Raw genomic sequence first — 15,214 nt, 5'->3', positions numbered from 1 at the left:
CACACCTTCAACCCTTCCCGAAATCCTTTCCAGTGCGTCTCAAAGCATTAGCAATATACAGTGTTGGTGTTTACCCAGGGGACCCCATGGGTAATTTTACTGTGACTGTAACAATATCCTACATTGCCTTTTACCCTAGTTCTGCTTTTAAATACCACTAAGGAGCTTTATCAGTGTCCCTGAATTAATTTGCCAATAGCTTTATATTATTTTGCCCATGGCCCTGTATTAATTTGTCAGTGTCAAAGATGATCCCTGTATCTGGCAGTAGTCAAGAGTGTGGGATTTTATTTTTCCCCGTCTGCACGTGTCAAGAAGCTTCCAACCTTTCCTTTCAGATGCAGAGCTAACCACAATTCTGGAGGTCTTTATCCCCTTGAGATTGAATTACTGCAGTGTGCTCTGTTTGGGATCATAAAAGACAATTCAGAAACTTCAGCTAAGTTAGACTGTAGATGCCTAGTTATAAACTGGAACATTGATACATTTGTGCTGTATTGTCTGCACTGGCTTCCTACTGGTGTTATGCAAAATTTTGAGGTCCCATTTTCATCTATAAAACCTTAAATGGAATGCGTGATGGCTACCTGAGAAACCACATCCCTTCTGATGTAATATGGCAGCAGATGAATCAGCTGAGGAGCTAACCTAACCCAACCCTCTGCCCAGCCCTGAGCCCACACCCCTAAACCCCTCATCCCCAGCACCACCCCAGAGCCCTCACCCCCAGCCAGAGCCCTCATCCCCCCACACCCCAGCCCTCTGTCCTACCCTGAGCCCCTCCCACACTCCGAAACCCTCGGACCCACCCCATTAATTTTGTTATGTGCACCAATATGGAGGTGATTTGTCACACATCACCTCCATATTGGTGCACATAACAAGATTCATTCCACACATGGCGGGGTGGGGGGGGGGGGAATAGAGGGAACACGGGTGGTGACAATAGTTGTTTGTAGGTGTTCTAAGTGCTCTTACTGTCCTTCATCAGCCTACCTGATTAAGGATCAGAGTCATAAGTGGAGGCTTAGATTTCCTCTAGTGTTTCTAGGATTCCTCTTTTGTGAATGGGCAGAATTCTCAGAAGGAGGGGGTCATGTTATCCCTGATGGCCACAGAGCTGAAGTGGTAATAACAAAAACATTTTATAATCTTCTTGTCTGCATATCTTCTTAAAAATTGCAGACAGAAAAATAGTTCTCAAAGCAGTCCCATCTACAAATAAGTTTTTTTTTTTTTATTTCATGGTACAAGCTCACATTGTTGTATGATTACAGAGTTTTGCTTTAACCAAAGGAAAAAAGTAGGGGAAAATACATACAATCTATCTCCTGGGTCTACGTATTTCCCAAACTTTCAAAAACAGTGCTATTTTGAGTACATAGTTGCATTATCAATCATATTTAGAAGATTTCTGCCACTTTTGGTGAAAATTAAATGTTTTTTATGAGCTGTGACCATTTTTGTGATTTTCTAATTTTTTTCAGATTGGATAACCAATAATGTTTAATTATTAGAGAAAAAACACACCACTTTCACATCTATGTCCACCTTGGTGATGACCGCCAGATATGTGCCTAACATGGTAGCAATAAAGAGTCCTGTGGCACCTTATAGACTAACAGATGTATTAGAGCATAAGCTTTCATGGGTGAATACCCACTTTGTCAGACGCAGTGGGTATTCACCCACGAAAGCTTATGCTCCAATACATCTGTTAGTCTATAAGGTACCACAGGACTCTTAGTCTGGATCTGTAAAAAGCAACAAACACGGCTACCCCTATGATACTTGACACCATGGTAGCAATGAAATTTTTCTAGCTGATGGGTTACCCCTGAGAGCCCCAAATGGGTCTGGGCTGGCAATCTAGTACAAATAAACAGTTTTCAGTCCTGCTTCAAATCTACATGTAAACTTAATCATGGAGCTGCTAATGCTTTTGCATCCATTCCTGTCTCCGACTGAGTTGATGCTTGCTTTTGGACTGTGTATGCATCTGCTGGGAAATAATCTAATCTAAGTTATTGGGGACACATGGTTTTGATGTATCCACATCTCTTAACAGTACATCATAATATGACACACTAGCAAGCCATACTAGTACAGAAATCCAGATGAAAACAATGAATGTAATTTTGCCCTTGAAATGTCTGGCAAATTTCTAAAATCCTGGAAATGGCATCTGACATTTCAAAAACATCTGAGTCAGTCCAACCTTCCCCCTCCCTGCCCCCACACTCACACACACTAGGGTTCCCTCACTTCTAGCGAACCTATTTTGAATTTTTGTTTTCCCTTCCAACCGCTCTTCAAATGTTTGTTTGGGTCTGGTCTGGTCAGTAGTTAGATCTTTTTGAATTCTTCCAACACACTTTAGCAAATCACAATATGGTATCATGGTGAGAAGCCTCATCAGTAGCTCAGGCCCAAATGTTCAATACCTGATTGGTAGGTAGCTCTTGCTTAAGAGCCTATGAGGGGGAAAAAAAGAGGTCATGTTGGTTAAAAAATATGGGAGCACTTCTGAAACTGAGAAACACGAGGGACTAAGCACAGCTCTATGCAAGAGAAAGGATGGTCATGTAATTAAATCAAAACTCAGTCTCTCTTTGTAATCTTGGGCAAGTCATTTAATCTCTTATGGGTCTCAATTCTCCATTTGAAAAATGACAATAATAATATTTCCTTTCCCAACCTTTTGCCTTTGCAGTCTATTTAAATTGTAGGATCCTCAGGGCAGGGACTGTCTGTGTGTATTGTTGCTCTTTCTTCTAGCACCAGTGTCTTGTTCTGACTCCAGCGTTACCCTCAGCCAAGTGGTGGCAGATGTCCTGCACCTTGCAGATCAGAGGAGAAATTGGTGACAGGGATTCTGGGTAAACTCTAAGTGAAACTTGTCATATTTACATTTATTCACCTGTTTTGGAATGAGATGGTGAAACAGTTGAGGCTCCTCTTCCAGAGATCTGAGCCCAGCACCAAATTCCCCAAGAGAAACTGTGCCTCCAGAATGGACTCTAATCAGCACCCAGGGTAAAGAATAAACTCTACTACAGTTGGCACAGCTGCCTCCTTCCCAAAGCTTCCCCCCAACACCACTCCTCATTTGGGGGGTGTCTCTCCTTTTTTTAAATCCCAGTTGGGGTCTCTCTTTTCCTTCATGTGTCTTCTCCCCACTTTGGTGTCTTTTTCTCCTCAACTTCTCACTTGTTTTCCCTCCTTTCTTACCTTTAAGTCTTGTGGAACTCTTCTCTGTTGCTTCATCAAGAACACTGTCTCCCCACCTCCCCTGGCTAGGGCTTATCTCCATAGTTTCCCACATACACCCATGAGTTGTTTTCTTTCGCTGTTCAACTCAAACGTAGAGTCTCTCATCGCATTGGGGTACCTCTCTTCCTGCCTCCAAAATATCTCTGGGCCTCTACCAATCCTGACTGAACCTGCTCCCCCCCCCGCCCCAGGGAGTGGGGGGAGTCTCTCCCTCATACAAATTCAGGGCTCTTTTTCTCTCCAGAACATTGGGACTCCCATCCCCATATTTTCAAGGAAACTGTAGTGATGGAGGAGGCAGAGCTGGTGACAGTTCTGGTGGGTAGTGTGTTTCCACATGTGTGCAAGATTTGGCAGCTGTCATGGGTGCAAAGGGTTCCCTATGAGCCCTGGAGGGAGGGCAGAGTGGCAGTATGTGACAGCCATGGTGGGGGCTGGTTATTGAGATGCACATGGTCATGGCCGGGTTGCTGCCATAGTTCCACACTCCACTAGCTGGAAGTTCCCCAGAAGCCCAGACTCTGCAGGAAAGAACGCAAAATCCAGTAAAAAAAATCTGTTGTAATAACCCCACCAGTGTTTCTGGAACAGGACGTGGTCCCCCTGGTTGTAGGGCTGTTCTCCTCTTTGTCATCCAATCCCCCCAGCATTTGATCCCTGGTCTCAGTGGAAGGTGGGTGTGATGCTGCCAGTGCTGGGCCTCGCAGTTGCCTCCCCGTCCCAGGCCTGAGGCTCAGAGCTAGAGGTAGAGACAGGAGATGTCTGCGTCCTGCAGGGACCTGATCAGTGCCAAGTCCACTGAGAGGTGGGTAGGTGGAACTTAGGGTGCCCAGACAGCTGCCCCTTAAATTCTGGTTGGTCAGTGGAAAGGCTGAGGGGCGGTGCTTAGTGATAAAGTCTTACACCAAACCTTAATCCTTATTGGTCAATGGCAGAGGTTTAAGGATTGGGGTGTCTGGGCCATTCACAATGCTGATTGGTCAAGAGTGAAGTGTAAGGGGTAGGACTTAGGCAGGAAGTTCTACCCCACACTGGTTCCTCATTGCAATAGGGTGGGGGTTGGGACAGGTGGAGGAGCAGGGCTTCTACTTCATTCTTCAGGTGGATTGGTCAGGGAGACGGGCTGGTGGGCGAGGCTGCCTGGCAGAACAGCTGGACGAGCCCCCTTCACACTGTGATCCCCCTTCCCTGTGTTTCTCTCTCCTGCAGCTTGGGGAGTTGTGGTCTCACAGCCGCTGGCTTTGGGGATCTCGCCACTGTTCTCAGCACCAGCCAGAGCCTGACAGAGCTGGACCTGGGTGCTAATAATCCGGGAGATGCTGGAGTGCGGCGGCTGTGCGAGGGACTGAAACAGCTGAACTGCAAACTGCAGAGTCTGCGGTAAGTAACATTTGTCCTCCTCTCTGTATTTACAGGTGTCCTCTGTGTAAAGTGCTTGACAGTGTGAGAGATGGTGGAGAGAAGGAGAGGATTTCTTTTTCTCTCTGTTCCACTCTGATGTTTCTCGGAGACTGAGAGTCATCTCATTACTGCCTACCCACAGCAAGAGGGGGTCTTACTTGTAGTAGCTGGGTGTCGGCTCCCTGGCACCACCAGCCCTTCACTCACTCAAGCACTGTCCTCTGGGCTTATGCCAGTCCCAGCTTTGCCTTCCAGGCTGAGAAGAGGGGCACTGTAATCACTGAATCCCTGATTCATTCTCCTGTGATACCCAGCCCCTGACTCTGGCTACTCACAGAAGTATGAGAATCTCTGCACCCAAAGATGCCGTGTACCCCAGTTTATCAGAGTTACCGTAACCACTGCTCCTGTAAGCCACATAGCACTTGTGAACACTTATAACAAAACAAAAGGAGATTTATTTAAGAAAGAATAAAGATTTATCCAGGAAAGAGAAGGTTTCATAAGAACCAGGATCCAAATATTCAGTACAGCCTCCTGAACGCCGCAAAGGCATTCTTCAGAAAATACAGAGTGCCTTTGCCTACACTCTGTTATACTGAAAACTGTCATATGCTATATCCATAACCAGGGTGATCCCCTGCCTGCTTTTCAATGCCAAGTGGTCTTTGATCCTTTTCCATTGACTGTTCTGGGATGTGTCAAGGACAGACAACAGTTTTCTGTAGATATGTTACATGTTATGCTTGATGAATAAATATCTGATAAGATGTGTTTGTTGTATTGAATTTGTCCGGTCTGAGATGAGAGCTGTTTGCAAAGAACAGGGGACTCTTTGCCAAGGGCGCTCTGTGTCACACCAACCCAATTTTCTTTTCTCTTATTACACCAACTACATCTCATGCTGACCCTGGTTTTGTTCCTGGCAAAGGTTTTAGCAAAGAGCTAATCTTGCATTTTGCTCTGACCATGGCCAGGCCAAGGCTCAGTCTGATCCCCTCTCAGAAGCAGTTCTACAGCTAAGTTCTAGCTGTTGAACATTCTGCTCCAACGCCCTGGAGTCTGAATCTAGGCATCTCCAGTGGGATTATCCCTCTGAAGCACAGCTGAGACTGTCTGCTACAGGCCATTGGCCTTGGCAGCAACAGCACAAATCCATACCTGTAACTTTGCACAGCCACACACAAACATGCGCACAGCAGTGCACAAGGAATCCCATCACCTCTGGTGTTTAACCTCCTCAGAGGAAATACAATCACATATTTTCCACCACTACATCCCTCTGCACTTTTTAGCACAAGCACTGGCAAAGCAGCTACAGTCATGCAATGAGTCTTCTCCCATTGAAGTTCCACACTGCCCCTGCCCATCCTTCCATGAGCCCTTTGATAACTCAGGATTACTGGGCTCAACCTAGGGGTATCTGGGTGAAATATAATGGCCTGTGAAGTGAAGGAAGGCAGACTAGATGAGTTAATGGTCTCTTCTGGCCTTAAACTCTGAAGCTGATTCTGTCACCTGCCAAGCCGCTCACTGGAGTTAATGGGAAAAATTCTTAGTTTTGGTTCAAAAATGGATGAAATATTAAGCAAAATATTCCAGAGAGAATTGTTTCCATTTTTCAGCAATATCTGCCACTCCTATCACTGCTGCATGCCAGCCCCAGAGCAGCTGAGGGGAGACTTGTTGGTCTCTGCTCAGGCTGGCCTCAAACAACCCACCCCTCAGATTTACAAAGACACAGTGAACGAGAAATACAATGTTATAGCATTAGAGCTTCAAATACATGTCAACTTAAAAAAATTTTTTGGTGAACTGGGAATTCTTGTGCAAAAACATAAAATGCTACACCAGGTCAGTGCTGACTAACCCCTCATTTATATGCATGAACACACACACCCCACAATGCATAATCACTGCCTGCTGAAAGTATCCACAGTGATTTCCACATTCCTGAGATGTGCTAAAGAGAACACGGAGCAGGGTAATTAGTTAACAAATTAACACCCGGATGAACCCTACCTTCTGCACTCCCCCACCCCAACTAAATCCTCTTTTCCATGATACTCCATCACCCTCTGATTGCTTCCATCCTTCCAGCCCCAAGACACTCCACTACAGCAGGTGAGGAAGAACTTTGGGGAGCATTCTCTGGGCTGCATGGAGAACCCCCAAGGATATTCTTCCTTTGGGCCCAGAGCACTGTCCTCTCTAGCTCCTATAGGAAATTACAGGATAGAGAGAAACTGAGTTTAGCTACTAAACAAACCAAACAACTGAAAAAAATAACAAAATTTAAACAAAGAAGCAAACTCTGGTTAAGAAACTAACAAAAATGATTGAAGAAATGAATTAAAGGAAAAATAATCCAGCTCCTTACTGCTGTGAGCACCGACACCCAAAGCTCCTGGTGCTCTTCATGATCCACTCTGGGCTTCCAGGCCCAGAAATGGTACAGATGGGGGAGTGGCATTAGGAGCTGCTGACCCTCTGTCATGGCATCTACAAGTGTCAGGGTGTTGCTGTTCACAACACATGTGCAGATCCTTGTGCCGGACACAACCATTTAAAGCAGCAAAAAGAGTGACTACGTGCCCAAACACTCTATAAGCCATAGACCTTATGCACCTGCTCCAAGAAGTAGCGTGAGGAAGTGTAGGGCAGGTGCAACAACCCACAGGCCCTGCAGCATTTACACAGTGCACTCATAGTGAACATAGTGCATTGTGTGCACCCAAGATAGAATGGCTAGTGTGGATGCACTGCATCATTGCAGCTTCCAGTTCAGTCACATTGATGCAAGTTACAATGTGGAATTCTCTAGTGTATACTTCAGATCATACCCTATTCAGGGCCTTGATAATTAGTATGAGGACTTTCAATTCAGTCTGGAAGGGAATAGGAAACCAACTGAGTTTGTGGAGAATCAGCAATTGTTGCTTTAAAAAGGAGCTGCTGCCATCTGAATGTGGTACTTATCTCCCACCCAGGCAGAGTGACGTGTGTCAGTCTAACACTATTCACTGAGTTATAGCCAATTGCTTGGCAACACTTGCGGTTCAATATTAAAAATACTTGAGACCAAATAACCCAGCTTAGCTTAGTTTATTAATAAGGGAAAAAGCAGTACAATACGAAAAGAAGGCGAACATACACTCCTTCTGGCAAGCAATTAATGTCGCAGCACGTTCACTTTACACAGAAGTCATGCTTCAAAAATATGCACCCAAGATAGCACAGCATGGTTATTGACAAGTCAGAAAGCACTGAATATGTCACCCAGGATTAGAATCACCAGGCAGCTTATTACCTTTTCTTTTTGTATCATGGTGTATCTTTCTCTTTCTTTTGAATACTACATTACAAGAGCTACGAAGGCTCTACCCAACCTGCAGTAGGATGTACAATGGATGTATTGTGCCTTTGATACGTTTTATATTTGCTAATGCCAAAAGCAGTGTTTTGCTTGGTGGAGTAGATAGATTTTAAGTGAAGCTGGAAGTGCTACCTGCTGTTACTATAGCCTGACACTTCCATTTGTAGACCCTGTCTTCTGTTGCTTATAACTTTGCCTAACCTGAACCATTTAGACTTAAATTTTCCATGCCAGGTGTCTATTTCAAGCGGGATATTTTTGTGAAATTTCAGCCTAAGTGGTTCATCCATATCCTAGGGAAACACACTGTTCCCCCCAAGTAATTCTGGTGAACTTTTCAGTGAGCAGCTCTATCACCCCCATGCTTTGGAGCAGGAACTTGAAATTTGGCAGGGGGAGCATTTGTGCCAGGGATGTGCCTATTTCTGTTCCTATGAAAATCTGCCCCAGTTTTCAAAGTTATAAGCCTTTGAAAAATCTCAGTGCCGATGCTCAGTAGAGACTTATTTCAGCTAAAGTCTCCAAAGGTCCCATCTTCACCGAGCATGCTCCACCCTGGGGCTCCAGAGGGCTTAACCAGCCCTGCCTGGGACTGGTGGGGAAATCAGGATTGGATTGGGGGGATCCTGAATTCCATCTTGAGAGGTGGGGTATGTGGTGGGAGAGATTCCCACCCCAGTCAGGAAGGGGTTAACAATTTCCTCCGGGCACATTCAGTCCCAGCCTGGCACACTGCTGAGACCGATTACATCTGGAGAGGGGTGGCTCCTTAAAAGGGAGGATCCAAGTCCAGTGCAGCTTGGCATTCAGAGAGAAGCAGAACTAGCACTCCCCTGCTCCACAGAACAGGGGCTGCTCACCAGGGAAGCTTGCAGAAGAAATTCCATTGCCTGAACCCTCCGGAGAGTCAGAGGAACCATCTTTACTCTGCTTTGCTTTTCAATAGAGCCCAGGCGCTCAGCCTGGATCTCTCGGACACTCAGAGTGTTAGGAACCCAGCTCCCTTCTCAGAGACTATTTACCTGTTACCTTGCGAGGAACAGAGGGGTGAGCCCAGACTGTTGTGTGGGCTGCAGGATTATTTTCTTTGCTTTTTTCTGTCTTGTCTTGTGGCTATGCCTTAAAGGAGGAGAAGCCACCTCCCGAAGACTGACCGCCAGGAGAGCACACCCTGCGCTACAAACCAGCGCTATAGCGACACTTCCAGCTAGAAAGGGACCTTAGGGATGAGAGAGGTATCCACCCTCACCCCACAGGGGTGCCCTAGATGTACAACCTGTAACAGAGTTTGAATAGGAATCGCCAGTTTGCTCAGAAACTTCACACATTCTGCCCAGACAAACACTTAGCCAAATAGTTCAATCTACTTCTCATCTCCAGCCTGGATCACTGTAATTAATTGCTTCTAACACTCAATGTAACACTGCATATGTTCCAGCAAATAGAAGAGGACTCTCTACCTCTTCCGTGGTTTATGCCACTGTGACCACATCAGATCAGTGCTCCAATCCCTACATTGGCTTCCAGTCAGTTTCTGCTGCCAGTTTAATGCCATGGTCTTAATCCTCCATGAAACTCCAGAACCAAGCTCAGGACCAGAGATGACTCCTAACCAGTACGAGAAGACAGAGAAGCAGCCTCAGTAGCAGATACTGATGGACACTGATGTAATCAGACTGCCTGCTACAAATCATCACTCAACATTTTCTTCCTTGTGCTTATTGGCTGTTTGTTGCAACCCTGTCCTTTCCCCTACCTCACAGTCTGTGCACCTAAGCCTTTTTCCATGCTTCCCTCATTCCTTCCTTCACCCCTCCCTTCTTTGTCCCCCTCCCTTCCTATTTCCTTCCATTTAGCTAATCCCCACCTAGCAACTCCCACCCAAAGAATTAATCAAAACCCAAATGCAAAGACTCACCCACCTTCCCCCCACAGCAAAATAATAAACAAAAGGTCACTATTGCACTGTTCATTCTGCTTGTGTGTTCTGCCCCTGTCCTCTCCCTTTTGTCTGTCTTGTCTAATTACATCATAAACTCTTCAGGGGAGGGACTAGCTACTCCTCTGTACAGCTCCTAGCACAATGGGGCCCTGTTGTTGGATGAGTCCCAGTGAAATCACTGCTGCAGCACCTCTTGCTGGCCTGTGCAGGAATTAGCTCATCCAGCTCTGAACCGCCCTCTGCTGGCCAGTGTCTTCTTTGCTGCCACCTGCTTCTCCCTTTTCTCCACCACTGTACTTCCAGCCCATGTCCCTCCCGGCCCACAGTGCCCCTTCTCCTAGGTACTGCCCCACAGCAGTGCCCCCACACTCAGGATCCTCCCCTTCCTGGGGAACCCCAATCCCCTAAACCTACCTCGCCTCAGGTGTTCATCAAGCCCCTTTCCTCAGGGGCAAACTGCAGTCTGAAGTGTCCACTCATCATCGGCAAGGGGGTTTGGACCTGCTGCCTTTTCATGCACTGCTGCAGCTTCAGTACCACCACAGGACATTTTAGCAAGGCTTCAGCCTGAGTACTCACCTGGCCACAGCTCCCCAGCTTTGCCTGTCCTTCCCCAGGACTGCTGTGTTTGGGATACTCTCCTCTAGCCAGCAGCCAGGTCCTTCCCACTCCCTCAGTGGAGTGAGACTCCCTCTGCCTAGTTCCCAGCCTTTTTAATCAGGGCCAGCTGTACCCTAATTGGATGTGGCCCGACTTGTGGCTGCCTACCCAATCAGCCTCCCTCAGCTACTTTTCACTACTAATCCCTCAGAGCGGGGTGACTGCTCTACTACACCTGGCATTGCTGGAATTACTACACCCTTCCAGTGCCAATGTTGGCACATGGCATAAACCAGTCTCTTCCATTATCCTCTGATTTGCTGCTACTTCCATTTGCTCTCAGGTGTTGAGATGGACTATTCTGCCCTCCTTGCTAGGCTTCTCCTCAAGGTTTCTCTTGGGCCCCTGTTTTCTCACAGAATTTGATTTCCACTTGATGTCTTCATGTGGGAGTCTTTGTTGGCATCTGGAGTCCATGCCCCAAATATGTTCAGTGTGCCCTCAGTTTGTGCTGGAAATGAGCTGCTGGCTGGTGATTTCTCACATCTTTTTGTTGATGATGACGTCTTTCCAACTAATGCCAAGAATCTTTTGTAGGCACTTATTTCCGAAGGCGTCTAGTTTTCTGAGTAAAGTGTCATAGCTCTCTAACTCTAGCAGCCTTAGTTAACACTGTGATTATGTTTGAATTGAAGATTCTCAGTTTTGTTCTGGTGCCGAATATCTTTGGTTTCCATACATTACTGAGTTTAGTAAATGCTTTTCCTATATTTGATGTCACTTCCTTCTTGAGGTATCTGTTGGTCAGTATGGTGCTGCCGAGATAAGAAAGTAGAACAATTTGTCTGATATTTTTGCATTCTAATGTGCTGTTACTGCTTGACCTCTAGGTTTCAAGGATGTTTGTTTTAGAATAATTAACTCTGAGCCCTGCTTGGCCTGCCATTTTTCCCAAGTTGTCTGACTTTTTATCTTTTTGGGGCTGTTGCTCAGTAGCACAATATCATTAGCTAAGTCTCTTGCATTTGCTGTCTACCTACGCTATACTGGTATTTGTGTTACTAATACACTTCTGCATTTCTGCATCTTGTGCCTTTGTCTGTCAGTCCCAAGCTCGGATAAAGTGGGGAGACTTGAGTGCAGAACTAAACATGTAGTCCTGTAAGAACAGCTCACTGGTTATAGAAACAGAACCAGGCTACCATTCCGGTAGAAATGAACACTGCTGCCCTTTTGTGCTTCAGGAAGGCTCCTGATGAAAGCCAGTCTTTGGAAGTCAAAGCCCTGAAAAGTTTGGTGCTAACAGCAAGAAAACACTTCAGGGATGATTCATGAGAGTTATGGACAACTATAGACTTGAAATCCTGGGTATCGGTGGGAGCAGATTGAGAGATGTGGATAAGAAGTGCTTCAGGCAAGGAAAGAAACATCTGATTTACTCAGGGCGTAGTGACGACAAGCACTCAGAAGGAGTAGTTTTCATTATGACAGATTCTGCAGAAAAATCACTTATCAGCTGGGAACCTACTAACCAGCGCATCATATACGCCAGACTCCAAACCAGATTCCTGAAGTTGTCAGTTATACAGTGCTGTGCTCCAACGGAGGAACACAGTGATGTGAATAAAGATGGGTTCTACTACTGTCATACAAATAATAATAAAAATATGGCTCTAACCCCAGTAACATGAAAGACCAAATTTTGATCTGTGAACTGCTGACATTGGTGGGCTCCTCTGGAACACTGCGGTTCACAAAGTCCAGGACCAAGTATGTGAGAGCTGGGAACGAAGCACTCTCGGCCTCATCAGAGCCATCTCTGTTGTGTGTCCAGGCCTAAATCTCAGCTGGATATTGCAATGGGCAGGTGAATCTCGATGCAGTTATTCAGTAGTTTCCTAATCAGGTTACGAGAAATGGGAGAGCAGACGATGATGTTCTGTGCTGCTGTGGGTCTGTGCTGCTCCTAGGCTGTTTGTGGAGCTCCAGTATTAACTGCACCAGCGTAGCTTGTAGCTTCATGATACAGCAGATACAGCTGGTGAAGGCTCGACCAGGTTCATTGTCAACAAAGCGCGGTATCAGAGCCCAGGCTCAGAGGTTACCACTACACTGACACATGTATGCCCGTGACAAGGTACCAGCTCAATCAGCATAATGTTGTCCCCTAGAACCAATACAAAGCTGCCCCTCTTATGACTTGTCCTTTTATACATTGATACAAACAAGTTACATATTACACCCCAAACCTGGCTCACATGAGGGGAAAAGGGAAGGGAGAGGTCATGCCCCTGTAGATGGACTGGGGCAAATAAAGATTGTGACATATGCAAGTTCTCCCCTGTGTCCCTAGACCCCCATTACCTGAGCCTCAACCCCTCTTCCCACCTACTCTGTATTTCCTGGTTTTCTGAGGTGTGAGAAGGGCATAAACTATCACTAGGCAACCTTAACTCTGAATTATACAAGATTATTAGTGTATTACAGTATTGCTTAAATGCCCCAGCTGCAATAAGAGCCTCAGTGTGTTAGGCACTGGACATGTTGTATTGGCAGGTATCACCAGAGAGTTCTGATATAGTCTTCCAAGTTCTTTTTTAAGCACGTAAGCAAGGTTTTAGTCTTGGGGCGACGTGTGTTGTGTTAGTTTTATTGGGTTTAGCAAGGTTTGGTGGAGATGCAGTTTTGGGAAGGAGGGAGCTGTGCAAGCAGCCAGAGAGTGCTGTCTGCATTGTGCTTTGATTACAGTCTATTCTAGAGGGAGGTTTCTCCTTGGGAGTTTGGTGTTGGGCTGAGATCCCTGAAAGAGGAGATGGCCCTTTATACTGCGTGACCGTCTCATTCCAGGACAGACAAAGGGAAGGGGAAGGAAATATTACAATTCCCATTTTTCAGATGAAAGATGGAATGACTTGCCCGAGGTCACACAGGTAGTGTATGGTAGAGCTAGGAATTGAACACAGATCTCCCAAGTGCTGATCCAGGACTTTAACTACACAACCAAGCTGTCTTGTTCCAAGAGCTGTGTTCATCCTTGAGTTCTTGGTTTCAGAAATGTGCTTTTTTAAAATGGATATCATCTCTCTTTTCAATTATTAAGGTTTTTAAGGCAGAGCTACTTACTAATCAGAGAGTCTCTTGGGCTTTGCTTTGGACTACAGGTGCCAGAAGCCCTCATTCAGGGAAGAAACCAAGACTACTGGCAGCTCCTCTGAAGGGACAGTGCTGCCTGTGACAGCAGGTTAACATGTCTCAGTAAATTCAGCCTTAACTTGTCACAACTGAGTGTTCTACTCAGAATGCTGCTTGAGGTCACTAGAGGATGTCGCTGTGATGGCAACAAAGTGAAAAGCTTTAGGGAGTTTTAAAAAAATGTTATGGGGAATTGACACTGAATTGTTTTGAGATTAACGAAGAGCCTACAATTGCAGTAGCTTGCTTATGGGTGTGAATTCTCCTCATGGAGATTTGCTTCAAAAGGACTGAGTAAAACACAACAAAACTGCCCACTGAGAGAGAAATGCTGGCTGTTGTGTCTGGTGGTGTATTCTAGCTCTACTGATTTCTGACCATAACACATTCATGAAATTTAAGAGCTGTAAGCCATATTACAGAATCACTGTTCAAAGAACCATCAAATGTTGCTAAATTTTACCACTGTACTGCAAAGTTTACAATACTTGGTGGGATTTTTAGTTAGCCTCAGCTCCTGGAGTCGTGAATATTTGAGAATTTCAGCGTAAATGTTTATTTAAAATTATGTTTCTAGGCTCTTGTGATTGTTGAGAAAAGATTAAAAATATGACCCATGTGTAACCTACACACTCAGGAACTAGAAGGCTAAGAAAAAGAAACACAAAAGCATTAATTTTGATCATTATTTTGGGGGGCCTGACTCATGAGTTTTGACCATCTGGAATTGACAATACTGCTTCTTTGTCAGAAAATGGTGACTTTGCAAAAGTACTTATTAATATGAAATAAAGGCTCAGAAAGGAGTTTCTTAAAGCAGCTGTGCTTTCAAGGGAATCTAAATAGTGAAATCAGGAAACTGCAAGAGGACGAGTTTGGCTCCAATACGATGCACTTCCAAAACAAACTTTTACAAGGTCAGACAAGAAACAAAAAGTGACCAAACTTACAGCAGCATGACAAAGTAATTGTAGACGGCTGGCCAAAGGAAAAATCCCTGGTGTCCCCACTTTAGAACCATATTGGTACAACATATATTGTAACATCAGGGGTATTGGAAAGAATGAGATGAGACCACATTATCTAAAAATCTTAAAAAACTGTAATATCATAAGGGCCGTAACACAGCAGCGCCTGCTTCCCCTGGAGTAGGTGATGGGCAGTACCACCACCCATAAGCACATTTGGTTCTATTTCCCATTCCCTCAGGCTCTGTCTCTTGCCACAACCCCCTGCAACCTAGGCACTGGGGGAGAAGAAGCTCATTAAAATTCACTTAATACTAATAATAGAGATCTAATTACTGCATGAGGTGGGCTTCTATACAAAGAACACTGGCCTAATACCCCACACTATGACATTAAAAATGCCATGCATAACCCACAGCTGTAAGTGTCAATGTGAGGCTATTTTACGAATTTCCCAAGGGG

General features: G+C 45.4%; 1 protein-coding gene across 1 annotated transcript in view; it reads left to right on the top strand.

Annotated features, from left to right (window-relative positions):
- Window positions 1–15,214, top strand: part of LOC101952382 (NACHT, LRR and PYD domains-containing protein 3) — a 138,989-nt gene that overhangs the window by 62,156 nt on the left and 61,619 nt on the right. Inside the window, exon 6 of the mRNA XM_065591889.1 lies at window positions 4,483–4,653. Within this exon, the coding sequence (XP_065447961.1) occupies window positions 4,483–4,653 (171 nt within the window). The remainder of the gene's footprint in view (window positions 1–4,482; window positions 4,654–15,214) is intronic.

The sequence above is a fragment of the Chrysemys picta genome, chromosome 4, assembly GCF_011386835.1.
Source record: "Chrysemys picta bellii isolate R12L10 chromosome 4, ASM1138683v2, whole genome shotgun sequence".
In the NCBI taxonomy this organism is placed as follows: Eukaryota; Metazoa; Chordata; order Testudines; family Emydidae; genus Chrysemys; species Chrysemys picta.
This window is presented reverse-complemented; position numbering and strand designations above follow the sequence as displayed.